At 34.1% G+C, this 17898-nt stretch overlaps 1 protein-coding gene across 7 annotated transcripts in view; it reads left to right on the top strand.

Annotated features, from left to right (window-relative positions):
• The first annotated feature begins 225 nt into the window (after positions 1-225).
• The window catches only part of Ppn (proteoglycan-like sulfated glycoprotein papilin), a 206263-nt gene continuing 188590 nt past the window's right edge, over positions 226-17898 (top strand). For 2 of the 7 annotated variants that reach the window (XM_089641052.1, XM_089641046.1), the window contains exon 1: positions 260-839. In XM_089641052.1, coding sequence (XP_089497178.1) covers positions 814-839 — 26 coding nt within the window. In that variant the 5' untranslated portion in view covers positions 260-813. Of the gene's footprint in view, positions 240-259; positions 840-17898 lie in introns of those variants that run through there. The other 5 variants (XM_089641050.1, XM_089641049.1, XM_089641047.1 and 2 more) reach the window with 5 other exon arrangements.

Here is a 17898-nt window from a genome sequence, read left to right as displayed (position 1 = left end):
TAAAACGCGAAATAAACCGCGCGCCGGGCCGGTCGGCCCGTGATCCACTAGTGCCGCTCTCAAACCAAAGGGTTGGTGCTTGCTGATTCGGCTATCCGAGACCTACATCTGGCTCTGTTTCATTCCTCCCCCTGCTCCCGGCCCAACTTACATCCCGACTGCTCGCGCCAGCATAGGGAGATTGACCCAACCCGGTACAGTGCTCCATCGCTTGTACTGCTCGTGGTCCGTGGTCTGTGGTCCGTGTTCAGTAGGCAGGCGACCCAGCCATCGTCCCCTGTCCTCAGTCGAGTTGCCGCTGTTGGCTGGAGCGGTCGCGTACTTTTACCAAAAAAACATACCTTCCGATTTATCTTCTTCGTAGAGAGATTTCGACGGGCGGGATTTCGTTTTTTTTTTCCCTCAATTTTTTTCAAACCTTTTTTTCGTCGGCGGCAAACTGTACGCATTCTTCTATCTTTACCCCGTGCCGTATATATCATACTTATCCAAATATATACAGGTAGTTTTTTTAAGAAAGGGTAGTCTTTTATCGCCGGATTTGATCTGTTAAAAAAACACCGGCCTAATTTTTAATTTTTAACGTCTGTTTATAATTATAGCGGATCGTTTGTCGGGTTTTGTTAGAAGTGAATCAGACTCGTTTTTTAAACTTTCTATCATTTCGTGTGTTTAGAAAATAATAATAAGTGTTTTTGGGTTTTGTTGATAAGGGTGTATTCGGGAATAAGGACTCCAGTGAGAGAGGCGGGGTCTGGAGTGACTCTGACCTTTGGTTTTCGAAGATCTGGAGGAGCAAGGAATGCAGCAGGAATGATGAATATCTCAACGCATTGGCGGTAAGTTTTTTGAGCTTTTGTGAAGCTTTCGAGACCGTTTTGCAATATTAGCGTTACCGACTAACGGAAATAATTTTTTCAGAAATATTTTTTTATCTTGTTAGATTTTTTTAGTTGTGTATTTAATAATTATAATTGAAACTGTCTATAAGTGTTATAATACTGATTTGCATGAAGAATTTGCGAACAGCAATAAAATATGAATAAATTTCGTTTTCATTTGGCTAATTGAGGATTAAAATAATTAATAGATTAGTATTTTAAACAGTTATCGCACATTCATTCCTTTTCTCATAATATATGATATTTAGAAGGAACGTGTTTATTAATTGTTAATTAGAATATTAGGTGTATGCGGTTTAGTGAAAATGCAACTAAAAGTGGTTATTGGAAAAAATAATTTTCAATTAACATTAAGTACGTTTCCTTCTTTGTACAATTCGCCTAGTACCTATACATTTTACCAGGTACTTAGCTGCACATGTGTACGTGAGTTCTAGCGTACTGCAGTATGGACCAGGGTTCAATTCCAGCACTGATGTATAACGTAGGCACTTGATACATTGCTTCCAAAGTGCAATGAATCACTACCTTCTTTCAAGTGAAATATTGCAGACACTGTTCATAGGCCCCAGGGTCTAGGTTTGTGCCTATTCTGTCTATTGGATAAATCGGTCTGCTAGCTTCATAATTTAATTCTAACTAAACTAATTTAATAGCGTAAGTGAGGTGCGAAAAGCTAATAAATGTACTTAATTTCTAATAGTTACCACCCGGCTTCGCCTGAGATTTCAAAATCCTTTATCTTATTGAACGTTTGACGAATATGGAACAAATATTTTTTTTTTTTAGTTAAATGACTACGTGTTTTTAAGGTCCAGAACTGATGAATTATTATTGATAGTGTCGCGCTGTACGTATAACACACAACCCCCTTACTAATAAACGTGTTTTAAATTTTTCACAACTGATAAACATCAATTTAAGATACTTTAATGGTTGTTTATTATTAGTGTAAAATTTAAAACACGTTTATTAGTAAGGTCCTTAGTATTTAGAAATACATTATATTTTTGTATGATTTGTCTCTATTGTCAATTGTCACAATAAAAATTGTGTAAACCAGAGTTGACACAAACACAGTTATTACCCATAAAATGCATTGCTTGCATACAGACTTTTCGTTTTTTCGACTTCAGAGAAGAATATTCCAGCGATATTGAAAAAAAACGTTAATGTTTTCTTGAATAAAAAATATACATGCACTGTAAAAATATCGAATATTGTTTTTTTGTTTACGAAAGGTTCCCCTTTTCACTAAAAAACTATAAGTGGGTGTAAGCTAGACAAATGCTGTTTCTCAGTGACAAGGACATCACTTTTTTTAAAAAGTTTCTTTATTCAATGAAATTATTAGTTACATGCATTGAGGAATTTTTCGACCACCATGCTAGGCACCCGTGTTATGGTGGTCGATATGTCAAAAGTGTACATATATATTTTTGTTATTTGTTTTTGGGGTGTCGCGCTAACTCCTTCTTTATCCAACGTTTCGGACAGCATTGCAGTGTCCATCATCAGGGCAGATGTGTTACAAAATTATAGCGAAGTTTAATAACTTATAACGTGAGTATTAAGTGCACGTTTAGCATTCAAAAAAATATTAAAAAAAAACTTCGCAATGGATCCGGTTTTGAACCAAATATATTTATTTTTAAATTAATTATTCCTGCATAATTTTACAACGCAGAAAAAAACGTTTCTATGATTAAGTACCGAAAAAAAAATAACTACTACTTGATAACTAAAAAAAGATTCGAATTTAATGTGAAATTAAATTGCATCATCTGAGACTTGAACCCAGAACCTTGAACTTGCCGGGAGAACATACAAACAAATTTAAATACAGACCTAATATAAAATAGATAATACAAACAGGCGAACAATACATTTACGCGATAATTAAACCTCTAACACATCTGCCCTGATGATGGACACTGCAATGCTGTCCGAAACGTTGGCTAAAGAAGGAGTTAGCGCGACACGGGATAACACCCCAAAAACAAAAAACAAAAATTCTTTTAGCCGTGAAAATATTAAACTGTATTTATATATGTTAAGAATATCAGAACGAGAAGATTGTACTGTAATGGGATTAACAATCTATTCTACAATTTAAAAATATACCTATATAAATAACACGAGTTGGTCGGCTAAATTCGTGGAACAATAATTGTGCGACCTTTACCTACATATTTGCCGACAAATTCGCAATTTGAATACCAGTGGGATAAACTAAATTGCCTCAAACATTTGACACAATAATAATGTCATTATTATTCCCGATTTTTCATTAGACACAATCTATTTAATTACGAGACGCTTATAGATGCTAATTTTTCACACAAGCCATACGAAATATATGAAAAAACGTGGACAAGGCGATTAGTAGGCTTTTGGAATTTAACAGTGTCACTGTTTATACATTTATTTTGTACACGAGATAATTGCTTGCATTTTGCTGCAAGATGTTTGCAATTCGTGACCTGACAATTCCAGGGTACTAACCACTTTGAACGTGATAATTAAATCGTTTTTAGTCCGCCAAACAAAACCCACATCCTTCTGTTATTCTAATAATTTATTATTTTATTTTGATGCTACACCTAAAAAGACTCTCATTAAAGACTGTACGGAACACGTGTTCATGAAAATCCGAATATTTTCGTATATCAAATGCACGTGCACGATACATCATGATAATATATTATATTAGTAATTGATTAAAACTTTATCAGGAAACCTGTTAATTCATTCGTTAAGGCCTGCAGTCCCATTTTTAACAGAATTACCAATTATTTGAAGAGATTCTTATTAAATTAGTAAATAGTTATTTTTCTCCGTGTGTGTAAAGACAGGGGAATTATATCGCCACCCGGTTGGGTAGCGTTGTGAGTCTGTAGGAATGGATTTAGTAATGCGTATCTTCAACAGACCCGTATTATATAAGGAATGATGCCGGTAGCTCGTTCCAGATGCGAGCCGACCTCCACAAAAACGTGTCGGGGAAACGAGCCGTTCTCATGAACATGACTTCATTGTGAACGGGCGTTTCGCTCGTATCCGTTGAGTTTCGCGTACGTGCACCGGTGCACAGAGGATCAATGCTGCTAGCTCCTTCGAGCACGCTCCATTGAAATGCCTGTAGAATAGTCTCAGCATGCCTACATTGCTTTTGTGCATTAGAGGTGGCAATCGGACTATTAACAACGGATCAATCAGACGGACCGGCTTGCTTTGCAAAGAATCATTAATACCTGATAATAATACAACGTGTTATAAAATTATTGTTTTGTTCCTTTTTCCATAAGGAAACATATGATGCAATATTAAATTCAATCTGATTTACAATTATAATAATATTGTATTTATAAGTAAGATATTAAAACATATCGATAGAAAAATGCAATTTTGTTAGGTTATGAACGGTGTCCGGAATTAAATTCGTAAAACACGCGGAAAACTCGAAAAATTTACATTACATCATTTACATAATTATCCTGTTAAAAAAGTGACAGCATGCCAAGTTACTGATAAATAATAGTAATACTTAATAATTATTTAATAAGTAATAATAATAAGTAAAAAAATTTATTCCAGGATGTGGAGATGTTAGTGCAATCCCACACGTCCCATAGCAATTAAGGATCTTAAAATATTAGTCATTCAGAATATATCGACTTCACGTGTTCTTTTCCGAATATACGTACTTATCAATTTCAGTTTTTGTATGAATACGTGTTCCGCAGTCAAAACATTTACTTTTGACTGATGTTTTCTTACGAACTTTTTCAAATCATTCGTTATAGGCCCGCAGTCGCATTTTTAACAGGTAAACGAATTATTAGACCAGAATTTTTATAAATTAACAGTATTTAACATCGGTAAGTGTTCTCCGTGTAGAGATATAGAGAACCCAAAAAAACTTTTCTTTCTATCTGAATATTTCGTAAAAAAAAACGTATTTTTCGGCAACGAAGGGATTAAAAAAACATTAAGCAGTTGATATTAACCCCTAGCGACCGATTTTTTTCAAATTTGACCAAAGAAATTCAGCTTCGGACTCGATTTCAAATTTGAAGTAGATTCACTAACTTCCCGCTTGTACTACAAATTTAAGGACACCGCATACTTACCGCATATTGGTGTAAAATTTAATTATAAATTTAATATATTCTCCCAATCATGGATAATAAATTGCATCCGAACATTAATAAAATGTTACTTTCTGATCTAACGGTTACTCATAATCAGTCTAGGACCCATTACAATTAATCTAGTAATAATGTACAGTGGTAACAGTTTAATCATAATTTTAAAATTAGCATGTGGAAATTGTAGGAACCGTAAATAAAATCACCACCATCTCAGTTTGTAATTAAACAGCTTTTCGCCGTTGGATCCCAGTGATTTAAGTCTGGCGGTATGATTGTTTTGCCTTTTTTCCAAGTGGGTTGAAATGTGCGAACACAAGACATCAAATGGAGTGCAGCCTAAATAATGACATAACAAGCAGTTATTTTTTTTTATGTGAATTATGTCACTGGTCCCGCGTGGTAACAGCAATAATAGCATCTCACATTGTGATTTGTGACCAATTTTGGTTTGCGGCCAGTTTTTTAAAGTAACGTCTGCGTTTACTAAGAAATCTTGAATTGTTTATACATTTAAAACATGACTGTTTTAATTTTTAAAAAAATATATGGATACGCTTTCGAATCATTGAAGTGTCATTCTTTGTACTTACATTTTTTGTTTATTATTTAGATTGGCAACACTTTTGAAGGCATCATCGGAAGCGTCATACAAAATAACTAGTAGTTCACAAATATTAGACCCCGTGTTCAAAAAAGTGTGTTTCTAATTTTCTATTATTTGATAAATAAAAGCTAAAATTCGATGATTTCAGGGGAAATTTCATCCACATACTTAATTATTTTTTTGTTGCTAATAAGTAATTACACAATTTTTCCAAAGAAACGTCACCATTTCAATTACAACTTTCTTGAGGTCGATAGGTACCTGTCATATTTTTGATTATTTCGATTTGGCATTTCGTAATAGGAACCACGATCATGCGAACTCTCGCGGGATAAAAATGTAGTATTTAACACGACCACCATCTTGAGCCGAAACCGGAACGTAACAAACCAATTTACAGTCAGATGAAATGCCAAATGGTCGAGTTAAAACAGGACTTCGCTACGCTCAGACAATTAGACGACCTCCGTGGCAAAGTTGTAAGGTCCTCGACATTTTACCCATATATCGCAGTGGGTATTGAAACATGGGAAAAGCGAGATAGTAAAGATAATGACAATATATACATTGTTTTGGTGTATTCAGCATAAAGAAAAAATAAATTATTTCGTGATCCAAAAGTTTCACAACACAATACTATTCAGAATTAAACTGTATGCATCCTCCGAATTGTATATATTGTGAAAACTAACACGATCTGGAATGTTTGAAGGTTACTTTCGTTATACGTTTTATTTGAGAATCATCGGAGTTAATAGGATTAATCAATTTATTGAACGCCAACGGTCTCACTAGCGTCTGCGTATGTGATTTTAATCCGGGTATTTGTATTCGATTGCTTTGCAGTAAAGATATATAAGTGTAACATATTAATTTATATAGATAACCAAAACTATTTAATGTCCGTTTGTTCAAAATAACTAGAGCCACTAGTTTATAACAGATACCTACGTACTTTGATTTTCATATATGTAAATGTGAATCTTATAATATCTACATAATATAAATCTATTTTTTTTGTGTTTAGTCGAGTGGTCAGTTGCAAGTAAAACGTTTGAAGGTGCTGTACGCGTGGGGACAATGCTCTTTAGTGGCAATTTCTAAGTAGCAATGACACTAGACTAGGCGTCGTGTAAAACTGCAAATTCCAATTCCAATTCAAATTCCAAACGTTAGCATTCTTGGTAATTCAATTTATTCATTTTTGTATGAACATTAAAATAGCACAAAACTAATATTTTGTTGTTTGTCAGCAGAAATCTTTTTACCTGCGTAGGCAGGGACTGAAAAATATTTAAAATCGTCTTATTATTTGACAGTTACTTTGACATTTTAAAGCTCTGTAGGTCATGATGGAAATGACGATTGAAGCTGAAAATTGATGCATTGACCTAAATGATAAAAAGTGTCATGACGTCAGAGTTCATACAATGATACCCAAAATATTCTGTGATTAAATAATAATACATTTAAATAAGTTATAATGTTTTAGTCGCACTGTCCTTCCAGGAAAAGGAACGTTCTGAATTTGTTTCATAAAATCTAAATGGAGAAAACTAACCGATATAAAATATTACTAATTTATTAAAAATCAGGTCATATTATCGCACTCCGGTTGAAAACTGGACTGCATGTCTTTAACGCATGAATTGACAGGTTTCCTTACAAACTATCAGTAAAACACGAATGTGTTATGGGAATGTCGGAATACGTGTTTCGACGTATAAAAATTCTAATATTTTCGCTTTTCGTCATTATATTTTTTAGGATTAACGCAGCAGCATGAAAATGTTCATATATATTCTGAATAAATAAAGATTTTGTTAGAAAATGTTCTGCCCTCACGCTTTTAACAGGATTTGAATAAATCAGCAATACTCATTTTTCTCCGTGTACCATTTAAATTTTGTGTTTTTACTTCTTTCATCTCTGGCTTTCAGCATTGAAGTGATAATCATGTAATGTTGAATAGTGCTTTCACACAAACGAAGTATTGAATTCCGTAAGTATAAACTTAAACTTTAGGGTGCACCGTTTAAACCTGCGCTGTGAACCCGCTTCTCTACAGAACATCAGACCATCCCATTTCAGTGTGGATGCTGCGATGATTTTTTGTCCTTGCAAAATTGATTTTTCAGCAGTCATACATTGTTAAATAAATAACGTTTTTGGCTTTTTGTACGCTCCATAAATGCGGCAGTTAACGTGTCAACGATGTTTTGTGATCTTGACGTAATTTAGTAGGCGCCGTTTGACCTATTAGAGTCAATGCAATGAATCTTCTTCACTCGTTTGTGTCCATAAAAAACATAGATACCTATTAAATCATTTAAGTGGTATGTAATGGTAGGAGAGTGCTCTAATATTTTAATGGTTCCATTGATTACCACACATGACCAGATCAGGATAGTGGCAATGCAACACACTTTAACACGTTTTTTAAAAGCGATGTAAAGTCATGAAAATTGATGAAAAGAAACTAGATTTAGGCGGTAATGTAAAATCATGTGTTTTTGGTATGAAAATTTGATCGCTTAGAACTATTTGAAATGCTTTAATTAAATAATGCAAGTAGTACATGTCCTGGTCTGTGAAATAATCGAGCGTTTTTTTTAAAATTAGTCTTTTTACAAGCCCAGAAAAAATAAAGTATCAGGCCTATGAAACTGCTTTTAAGTTCAAAATGTTCTACTTACGAACCCATTTTCGGTTATAGTTTTATTGTATGACGTGGCAAATTAAGTTCTTCAGAAAATGATCATAAAAAATTTAAATAATTGTATTTAAATTTAAAAATAAAATAAAATACTCTTTTGTCATTGTCACTGCCGTTTATTGCATAAATCAAAACAGGCGGTTGGCGCCAAGCGGGGATTTGAACCTTATGACCATTTGCATAAGGAGTGTTAGCGGAACGATTCCAAACGGCCCGATTATGCAACGTGTTGCATCGGCTTAAATAGGTTAGGTTAGGTTTATGGGCCTTTTTTCATCATTTTTATACCACTTCTCGCAAATGTGTTGAATTGCCACTGTCCTGAGATGGAATCCTGGTGAAAGCCTACCGTTCAAAATCACTGACATTGAAAAATTAATTTTACTGTAGTTATTAACATTTCATCAAATAATAGGTGATAACCTCCCGCTAGTATTTCTTTTCAGATATATTTATTGGTTTTACGTTATATTATTTATTGAAGGCACATCTTTATCGGAAACTAGTTTGCTTTAAAATCAAGTAAAGTGGTGTACCTATAAAAAAACAAAATATATGTCAAATAATATCCGTTGTCGTAATGCTCAAAATAATAAATATTATATAAAATTCACGTATGTTCGTATCCACCGACATTATTATTGTTATTTCTTGCTAGAGCAATCTCGATACCGATGGGTTACAAAACTCAATTTAGGACGGGAGGAATGTACTGTACATAATTTCACTAAAATATAGTACAAAAAGAGGGATTAAGAAGAAAAAACAAACAAGGGAAAACAAAAAGAAACAAACAAAGAAAAAAAAATAATGTATGAAAAACCAGCACAATAAAATGTGGTTCTCTAATTAATTTATTGTTATCAAAAATTAAGCACCAAATAAAATGGACTAGATCAACCACAATACCGACAAAGAAATTTGGGAACAGATGACGTTGTTCTAACAAAGTTTATAAATAATTTTATACGACCCGGTTTGCAATTGTATTCTTACAGTATACCTACCTACCTACTATATGTTTTTGAAACTTTGCTAGTATTTTTATTGGTGATATCCTGTAAATATTATTACTAGTTTTATGGCATGGTAATTGGTTATTTGTTTTATTACCCATCTAATAATAATATTTTTATTTAACTTGAATAATTTGATATAATCACCATTTTGGTATTTGAGTTAATGAATTTTATTTTATTGAATTAAATTATATAAATTCACAATTTCTTCATATAAAATAATAAACATACCAATAAATTCAGAGATGTGCAAAATGGGTACCCAAAACCATTTGAAATGCAAAATGGAAATGGGTCAAAACTTTTCCATTTGAAAATGCAAAATGCAAAATGGTTTTTAGAAAAGCATTTCAAATGCAAAATGCAAAATACCTGTTTTCAAAATGCATTGAAAATGCAAAATGGTTTCTCAGGTCAAACAATTAAAATAATTATAGAATTTTTAAACAATTTTTTCATTTAATAATGGACATCAATGTAGAACAAACATATTACTTGATGGTAAATCCAAAAACACCACGACTACAGATTATGAAACCACAAAAAATTTGCGCGGGACTAATGTTGCCAACGTAAAAACATAGAAACTGCTATCTAACATTTAATATTACAGCGTCATGACCCCATGTTCAGTATTTGAATCAGTATTTTTTGTAATGGTATCACTCAATTGCCAGGGCTCCTACCAGGGAGCAACTTGACAAATGTAAATTATCTCTTAGAGCGAGGTTGAGGACCGACTGATATTTGGGGCTTATGAAAAAAAGATGAGTGGAGATAGTAGGAAGAATGTTGCAAAAAAGCATTTAAAATGGAAAATGCATTGAGAAAAGCATTTAAAATGCAAAATGGTTTTTAGAAAAGCATTTAAAATGCAAAATGGAAAATACCCATTTTGTATTTTCCATTTCCATTTGAAATGGATTTATTTGAAATAAAGCACATCTCTGAATACATTATACTTATGGCACATTCCACTGAATAACCAGGGACATTCTCACCTTCCTGTTCCCCCATAACCTCCAGTCTTACAACATACCTTAATTGGGGATGCCATAGTCTCACTGGCTCTGGTTAGCAGGCTTGTTCGGTATTCACATTTAAAAATGTAAACTATGCAGATGACAAAATAACGTGTAATTTATTAATTGACGGGTGCGTGTTTCGATACTTTTCATTTCTAGGAATGATTAATTCATACATTCAAATTCAATCTCTTTAACATCCATACTCCAACACTCATAAGCCTTTAGTACACGGAGAGTAATGACTATTGCTAATTTATTAAGAATATCTTCAAATATTGGTAATTCCGGCTAAAAACGGGATTGCAGGCCTTACGAATAAATCAACTAATTTCCTGATAAACTTTTTGCAAATTACGATGTCCGAACACGTGTTTGAATTACAAAGATAATTCTTTTTATCGTCATGAAGTATTATTTACGCAAATCAATAAAACATTCTTGAACGCATGTTTTATTAATAAGGCCTGTTAATTTATCGTGAGGGCTTTCGTTTATTTTGGACTACACTTCTTAGAATAATTGTTTGATGTAAAGTTACTTCAATGGTAAGTGCTTCTAAACTTGTGTTATTTATCCTTTTGCCACAACTGCAAACACCACACCCAATTGATAGTAGCCAGTGAGACTATTACATCCCCAAATGTGCCCATGTTGATATTGTGAGGTTAGAATTAAGGGGTTTGGCTGACGAAGGTTGCATTCAGATTCAGACGCTAAAGAAAGCCAAAGTCAATTTAAGTAATGGTAACCAGTACCTACTACCATTCTGGAATATTAACTATATTGTATGGATCCGTGCAGCCGTTCAAGGCTGGGTAGGTAAGTACTTATAGAATGCTTTGTACAGTCTTAAAGTGGATTATTATTTTTCATATTATGGTATAATAGTAGCTACCTACCCTTTGCGGAGCATCAAACCCGAGAAACTCTGTTAGTTTTCTGAGAAACCAACGCATGTGTTACCGCAACATGTTGCCGGGAACACATTGTTTTCAAACAGACTAGAATAATAGTACCTACCCACTTGTAAACGTCATTATTTTAATGCTGCAGTTATTTACCATATCTTCTATCTTTTGAAAGATGTGTATGTAAACATTACATCTAGTTAGTGGCAAAAATTTAATCCCCGGAGTCTGTTGGAATATGGAATATGGGACCGTCAGTAAGGGAATGTTTGAATTTATGTGCAGAAAACAGTACACATTGAACCAAGGCTTTTCAATATAATTATGGTATTACATATTATACATGGTGTTATGGAACTATTTGACTTATTTTAACCTGATATTCTTGAAATTATTTGGAATAAAAAATGCAAATGAAATTTTGGTCTCCGGTGACATATTTTCACCAAAAACATAGAAAAACAGTAGGAATTGGACAGTTTGATAATTTAAAAAAAAGTCACCGGAAGCCAAAAGTTTATCGATATATTTTACTCCAAATAATGTCAAGAATCACTGTTATTAAATGACGTCCCCTAACACCCTGCATATAATTAAATTTGAATGCATGAATCGTGCACTCACCAGATCTATATACTCCCAGCTTGTTACTAATTGCGTAGTTTGCTAATAGGACGGAGTAATTCCCGAAAACTTGATAGTTAGTGAGAAACTGCCCGGAGTGCAGAACGCGGAAATAGTTAGTATGTAGTACGTGTTTCACATTATGTGGATTATGTGCAGTTGTTTTCGCGAGCTTTTGGTTGGAAAGTTGCAATCTCTAAACAAAATCGACCGCAAGTCCGAGAATAGTGTAACAGCGGCATTTCCTGCTGGGACTATATTCATTCCAGGAAGTATAAGAGCATTGGAAACAACGTTATCTTCGGGGAATTCACAGTTGTGAGAAATCACAATGCAACGGACCAACAATCGCGTAATTGTTAATTACATTTAAGTTATTAGGAATACGATAATTCCCGACATTATTATTAATAGATTAAGTTGATGCCATACGTAGTAATTCAAAATCTTGTGTTTTTGGTTTGAAAATTTGGTCTCCTAGAAATGTTTCAGATGCTTTAATTAAATAGGTACTGCGAGTAGAATACATCTTGGGCTCTGAAATAATCGAGTATTTTTAGTCTTTTTATAAGCCCAGAAAAAAATAGTGTAAAGGCCTATGAAAACTGCTTTAAAGTTCAAAATCTCTTACTTACGAACGCATTATCGGTTATGATTTTATTGTATAATGTGGAAAATTAAGTTATTTATAAAATGATCGAAAAAAAATTTAATATTTATCCCTGAACATCGACAAAATAAAATAAAAGGCACTTTTAGGCCATGTTTTTTTCTTGCATAAATCAAAACAGGCGGATGGTGTTAAGCGGGAATTTAAACCTTATCGCCATCTACGTAAGGGTTGTTATTGATAGCGGCTCAATTTAAAATATTACACGACGTAGTGCATCGCCTTAAAAAACAAACTTTGTTTCAGAGACAGTCTGCAATACCTACACACTTTCCAATCTCTGATGTGATATTTTCTTTACAGTGTAAATAAAAAAATATATATCGCATAATCTTGCACTGCAGAGTGATAGATACTATCCCCCCGGTAACGTTCCTTTCCATCCCACTTCGTTTTGTTTCAACCCTATAGTACGCTAACGTACCCCAATTATTGGGGATGCCAGTGAATCAGGCAGATGGGATGCGCGGTGACCGCATAAAACAATGTTAGTTCGTATTAATGCCGCCTGCACATATAGGAGTGGATACACATAGAATGTAATACAATGACACAAACATATTATTATTTACAATGACACAAGTATGTGATTATCAGAATTTTTATATTACTTAAGAATGCCAAATTTGTATTATTTTAGTTTAACTCCGGATTTGTCCCTATTCCCCGTGGGCGGCCTTGGGCCGCCACGCGCCATCATTTCTCCTATAATCAAGTGCAAACCGCAAAACGCTCGTTGAAGCCGGTGGAAGATGCAATAGAACACTAAATCATTATGTAAGATAACTACAAAGATACTTCGTAGCTGTGATTTTGCAAAAGAGAAACGAACGAACAAATAATGAACTATTTTTAAAATCCATAGATTTTGTCGTATTCTCAAAATCTACACTACCGACTGCATTAAAAGTCTCCGCTGATTCATAAATAGGTAGGTAACTACTGTTTTTTATGTAAATTCAGTGAGGTTATGGCAACCCCAAATTATTGGGGAATGTTACGAGACTCAAATAAAGAAAGAATAAGAGGAAATTTGGGAAGTACCTGCCTTTCTAGCTACAGCTGATCAATAATTCGTCATTAGGACATACAAGCAGTTCAATAACCAAGATGCTATGTTAGCATTGTTCGATGGCATATTGAGAAGCAAGCTGGAGTATGCGAGCGATGTTTGGGCACCGTACCACCAGAAGTACATTGAAATGATAGAGCAAATCCAGAAGAAATTCCTCAGGTATGTCTATATGTGGACGCATGGAACCTATCCTAGGTTCATGCACCATATCGACTTACTAGAGGAAACTAATTCTGTGAGTCTGGAAACTAGGCGGAAAGCAAGCCTAGCCATTATATCTTTCAAAATTTGGAACAATTTTATTGATAGTCCATTCCTCTTGGGATGCTATGATTTATATGTACCAGACCACTACAGCCGAAGTCGATACCATGACTTATTCAGAGTACCAAAAGGCAAAACCGACGTCCTGGCAAAGAATAGCATGACGAGGGGAGTGGTGCTGTTGAACGAACTAGCAAAGAATTTGGATGTAAATGACTGTTCTCTAAATGACCTAAAACAATTATTGAAGAGTCACTTACCCAAATGCTGATATGATGTAAAATTTTATTGTATGTAAAATTGTACTGTAACTGGAATGAATGTTCTGTTGTACAATAAAAAAATAAAATAAAAATAAACATAACCAAAGCATTTCAACCAACCTTCCGATTCTATATTCTTTGATTTGTATTTTTATTATTTGCATTCCACACGCGAAAAAACCCATGTAATATAGTATTTTTCTATACTCACGCTGAGATTTAAGCCTCCGAAATCCCCGAGGGCAAAAATGGCCTCCGTGGTCGAGAGGTTAGGTTCTCCACTAGCAGCTCGAGATCGCGGATTAATATCCCGGCGTGCACAAGTAAATTTTATTTAATTAATTGGTGTTCCTTCATAATTAATTCATCACAAATAATATATATCAAGATAAGATACTAGAGTATCCACCTGATGAAAGACCACGGTTCAAAATTGGAACGTTGCGTGAAATGGCTTTAGCCTTGTTTGGTGACCAGATCTGAATAGCCAGGTACTTCACCATCTTACTCTTCCCAATCTAATTCCCAACCAAATATATGAATTGGAAATCAAAATACATATGTGTAGCATTTAGTTTTATCTCTCCGAGTCAAAACCCTTAGAAGCTGGCCCTGACTTCCGAACTAATGAATGAATACATCTGATTTTCAAAGGCCAGTTAACTGGGCGTTTATTTACAAGTGCCCCTGTAATTAGACTCTTTGAAGATATTTTTATGTGGAACTTACGAGAATGTTTGTAATTTTCTTTAGCAGACTGAAAATATCCTCTTGCAAACATTTGTAATCTGCTAATCATAAAGCAAACTTTCTAAATTACATGGTATGTTTGATAATAATGCTAGTTAATTCCGGGATATATCTGAATTAAAAAATATATACGTAAACTGAAGTGGTATTATATTATTGAAGACGGAAAAATAAAAACTTTTGGGAAAAGAGAAGTTTATGTAACAGCTTATCTTCTCTCTGCGGATGTTATTCCAATTTATAAAAATATTTTAACAATTTTAATTAGAAATATGTGTAGAATTATGTTGAAATATTAGGTTAGGGTGAGGTTGTATTTATTCAGTAGCTGAGTGGAAAGCAGCGTCGGGTTCTCACCCAGGCATCAATCATTGCACAAGCAACATTTTACAATTTTTAATAAATTTGATATTGTTAGGTTATTTGTATGTAACTCGGGAATGTTTGTATATATTTTTACAGAGAAGTTAAATGGTTAAGGTTACGTCAAGATACACACCTGAAGATTGTCTAAAACATAAATGTTTCAAGTATTGTTACATATATTAGTACATACATTTTAGCCAAGTGTTAGTAGTTTTATTATTGAATATTGTACTAGTGACTTGTAATAGAGTCTGTAATATGTATGTATGTAATATGTACTGGTACTGGTACTGTTTGCTTCAGTCTGGTACGTATTGTATTATAATGAAGTGTTTAGTATTTTGTTTGTTTTTCCTTGCACATTCAATGGGAGCTTTCATTCTTTCTACCTCTTCATAGAACAAGGATAAACATTGCTCTTTCAATCTTTTGTATTATTTCATGCAAACGTAAATCTCTAGCAGTCAGCAGTTAGTACCCAGATACCTGATTTATATTCCATTGTGCGCCGATACTGAGGGAGGGGGGGTTTAACCACCAAACCTAACCTAACCCATCGGCCTCAGTATTATGTGTGAAAAAAGAGAATAGTACTTGTAGATATCATTAAAAAAAACATAATTTCTTTTATTTATGTGATATAAATAATAAATGGTGGGTGAGTGAGGTCCCTCCTGAGGTCGAAACCCTCTCCCCCCAGGGTGGAACCGCCTATGTGAATGGTATAGCTACGCCACTGTGGGTAGGTAATAAGCAGAACATTTAAAATACATCGTTTGTTTGCTCTTACCGATATTTGCTAGGATAAGCACTAATTAATAAAGTTTCGTCGTGGAGTAATAACAACTTTTATCACCTTTTGTCCGCAACCTCAACTCAACGATCTTAAACGTTCGATCTCTGAAATCTGACTCAAATAACAAAAAACCACAATGTTTGTCCCGTATTTTTCGAAAGTTTAGTAAGAAAGAAGTGATCAAATCAATTACGTAATGAATATCTCATTTATATTTTTTCCATCAGTTGGCATATTTTAACAAAATTGTTTCTAGTAGAATCAAAATTCCCAAGGAAGCTCCACAATTACGTAAAAAAGGAAACGCTGAGGACAGTTTGTGGTCAGGTTTGTGGTTGTGGTGTGCTCAGGTTTCTGGATAGTTCTGGTTGTGTGTTGTTTTGTGTTTGTGGTTGTGGGTAAATGAAACCACAGCCGGCAGTTACTGTCAATCATCTCAGCAAGGTGAACACGGGTCGCAAATTGGCGCCACAAAGTGTACAATGTATACCTTATGCTACGTATACATACGCGAGCCGAACTGAAAATTGAAAAAAAAATACGGATCAAAAGTATACACAGAATGTCTGGGGGTAAAGTGCACTAACTTCGGGAGGTGATTCTACATGATGGTAGAAGTAAAAAAGAAAATAACTTTTTTAGTTTATTTTCACATACAAAAAATTCAACTTATCTACCTAAAAAACTAACTTAAAACATTGAAATGTCGAAAAAGTTACTTATCTTTTTTACTTATAAAATGTAGAACCACCACCCGAAGTTAGCGCACTTTACCCACGGATACCCTGTACTTAGATAATGTAAAATTTAACCATATAATCATAACAAAACGGGGTATATTCACAAACTATGAATACCATTAAATTCATATTCAGAAATGGTTTCAACTGGCTACAACGTCATATATTATTGAAACCGCCATTAGCTGGTAAGACGGCTGTCACCAACGTTGCCCGGCGTGACGTCAACCTTGCCGAATTCACGAATAAGAAAGAACATATCGTTTTAGCTGCAAATCGAAAAGGCACATTTGAAATCGTTACAGAAAATGTATTCGTCAACATAAAAAAAACCATCACTATCGTAATTTTTTCGAGAGTACCTAAAACACAATGAAAATACCCAAAGAAAAACAACATAGTGAAAACGAGGTTATCTTTCACAAAGCAGGGGTAGAGGGTTCGTAAATAACTTATTGATTTATTTTTTTATAAAATACATTAAATTTTGTAAATTGACCCGAGGACAGACGGAAAATATCAAGGCCTGGAAGGATAAATAACTCAGTTTACATCACTTCATTTCTTATATACACAATCTACATGTTACGCGAACAATGTTCGCTTCATCAAGAGTAAAAATACACTATGATGTTATTGTGCTTTTCCCACGACCTTCTGAAAAATGAATGCTGTATGATATTGATATTAATATTTGGCTAATTATTATAGCGCCGTTTTCGTGAAAAGTCACCTGATTTATTATTGATAGAGCGGCTTTATTGTATTTGACCATTCCTTCTGGGAGACGGGTTACTGTGCTACTATTGTTGGCAGGTTATTTGGGTGTACTATTAATTATACATCGGTCACTTACATAGGTTTTTTTCGTGTTTCGTGATCAGATCTGAATAGCAAAGTACTTTCTTACCTTGCCCTTCCTTTTCCTCTTCTACTTGCCGTTCCAACTCCCCTCAACTTCAAACATATCCCAATTGAGGATGCCATGGGGATGGAACTCGTGTGAAAATATGATATGG

This window comes from Hesperophylax consimilis, chromosome 16 (genome assembly GCF_061612785.1).
Source record: "Hesperophylax consimilis isolate HC1 chromosome 16, BYU_Hcon_1.0, whole genome shotgun sequence".
Classification (NCBI taxonomy): domain Eukaryota; kingdom Metazoa; phylum Arthropoda; class Insecta; order Trichoptera; family Limnephilidae; genus Hesperophylax; species Hesperophylax consimilis.
This window is presented reverse-complemented; position numbering and strand designations above follow the sequence as displayed.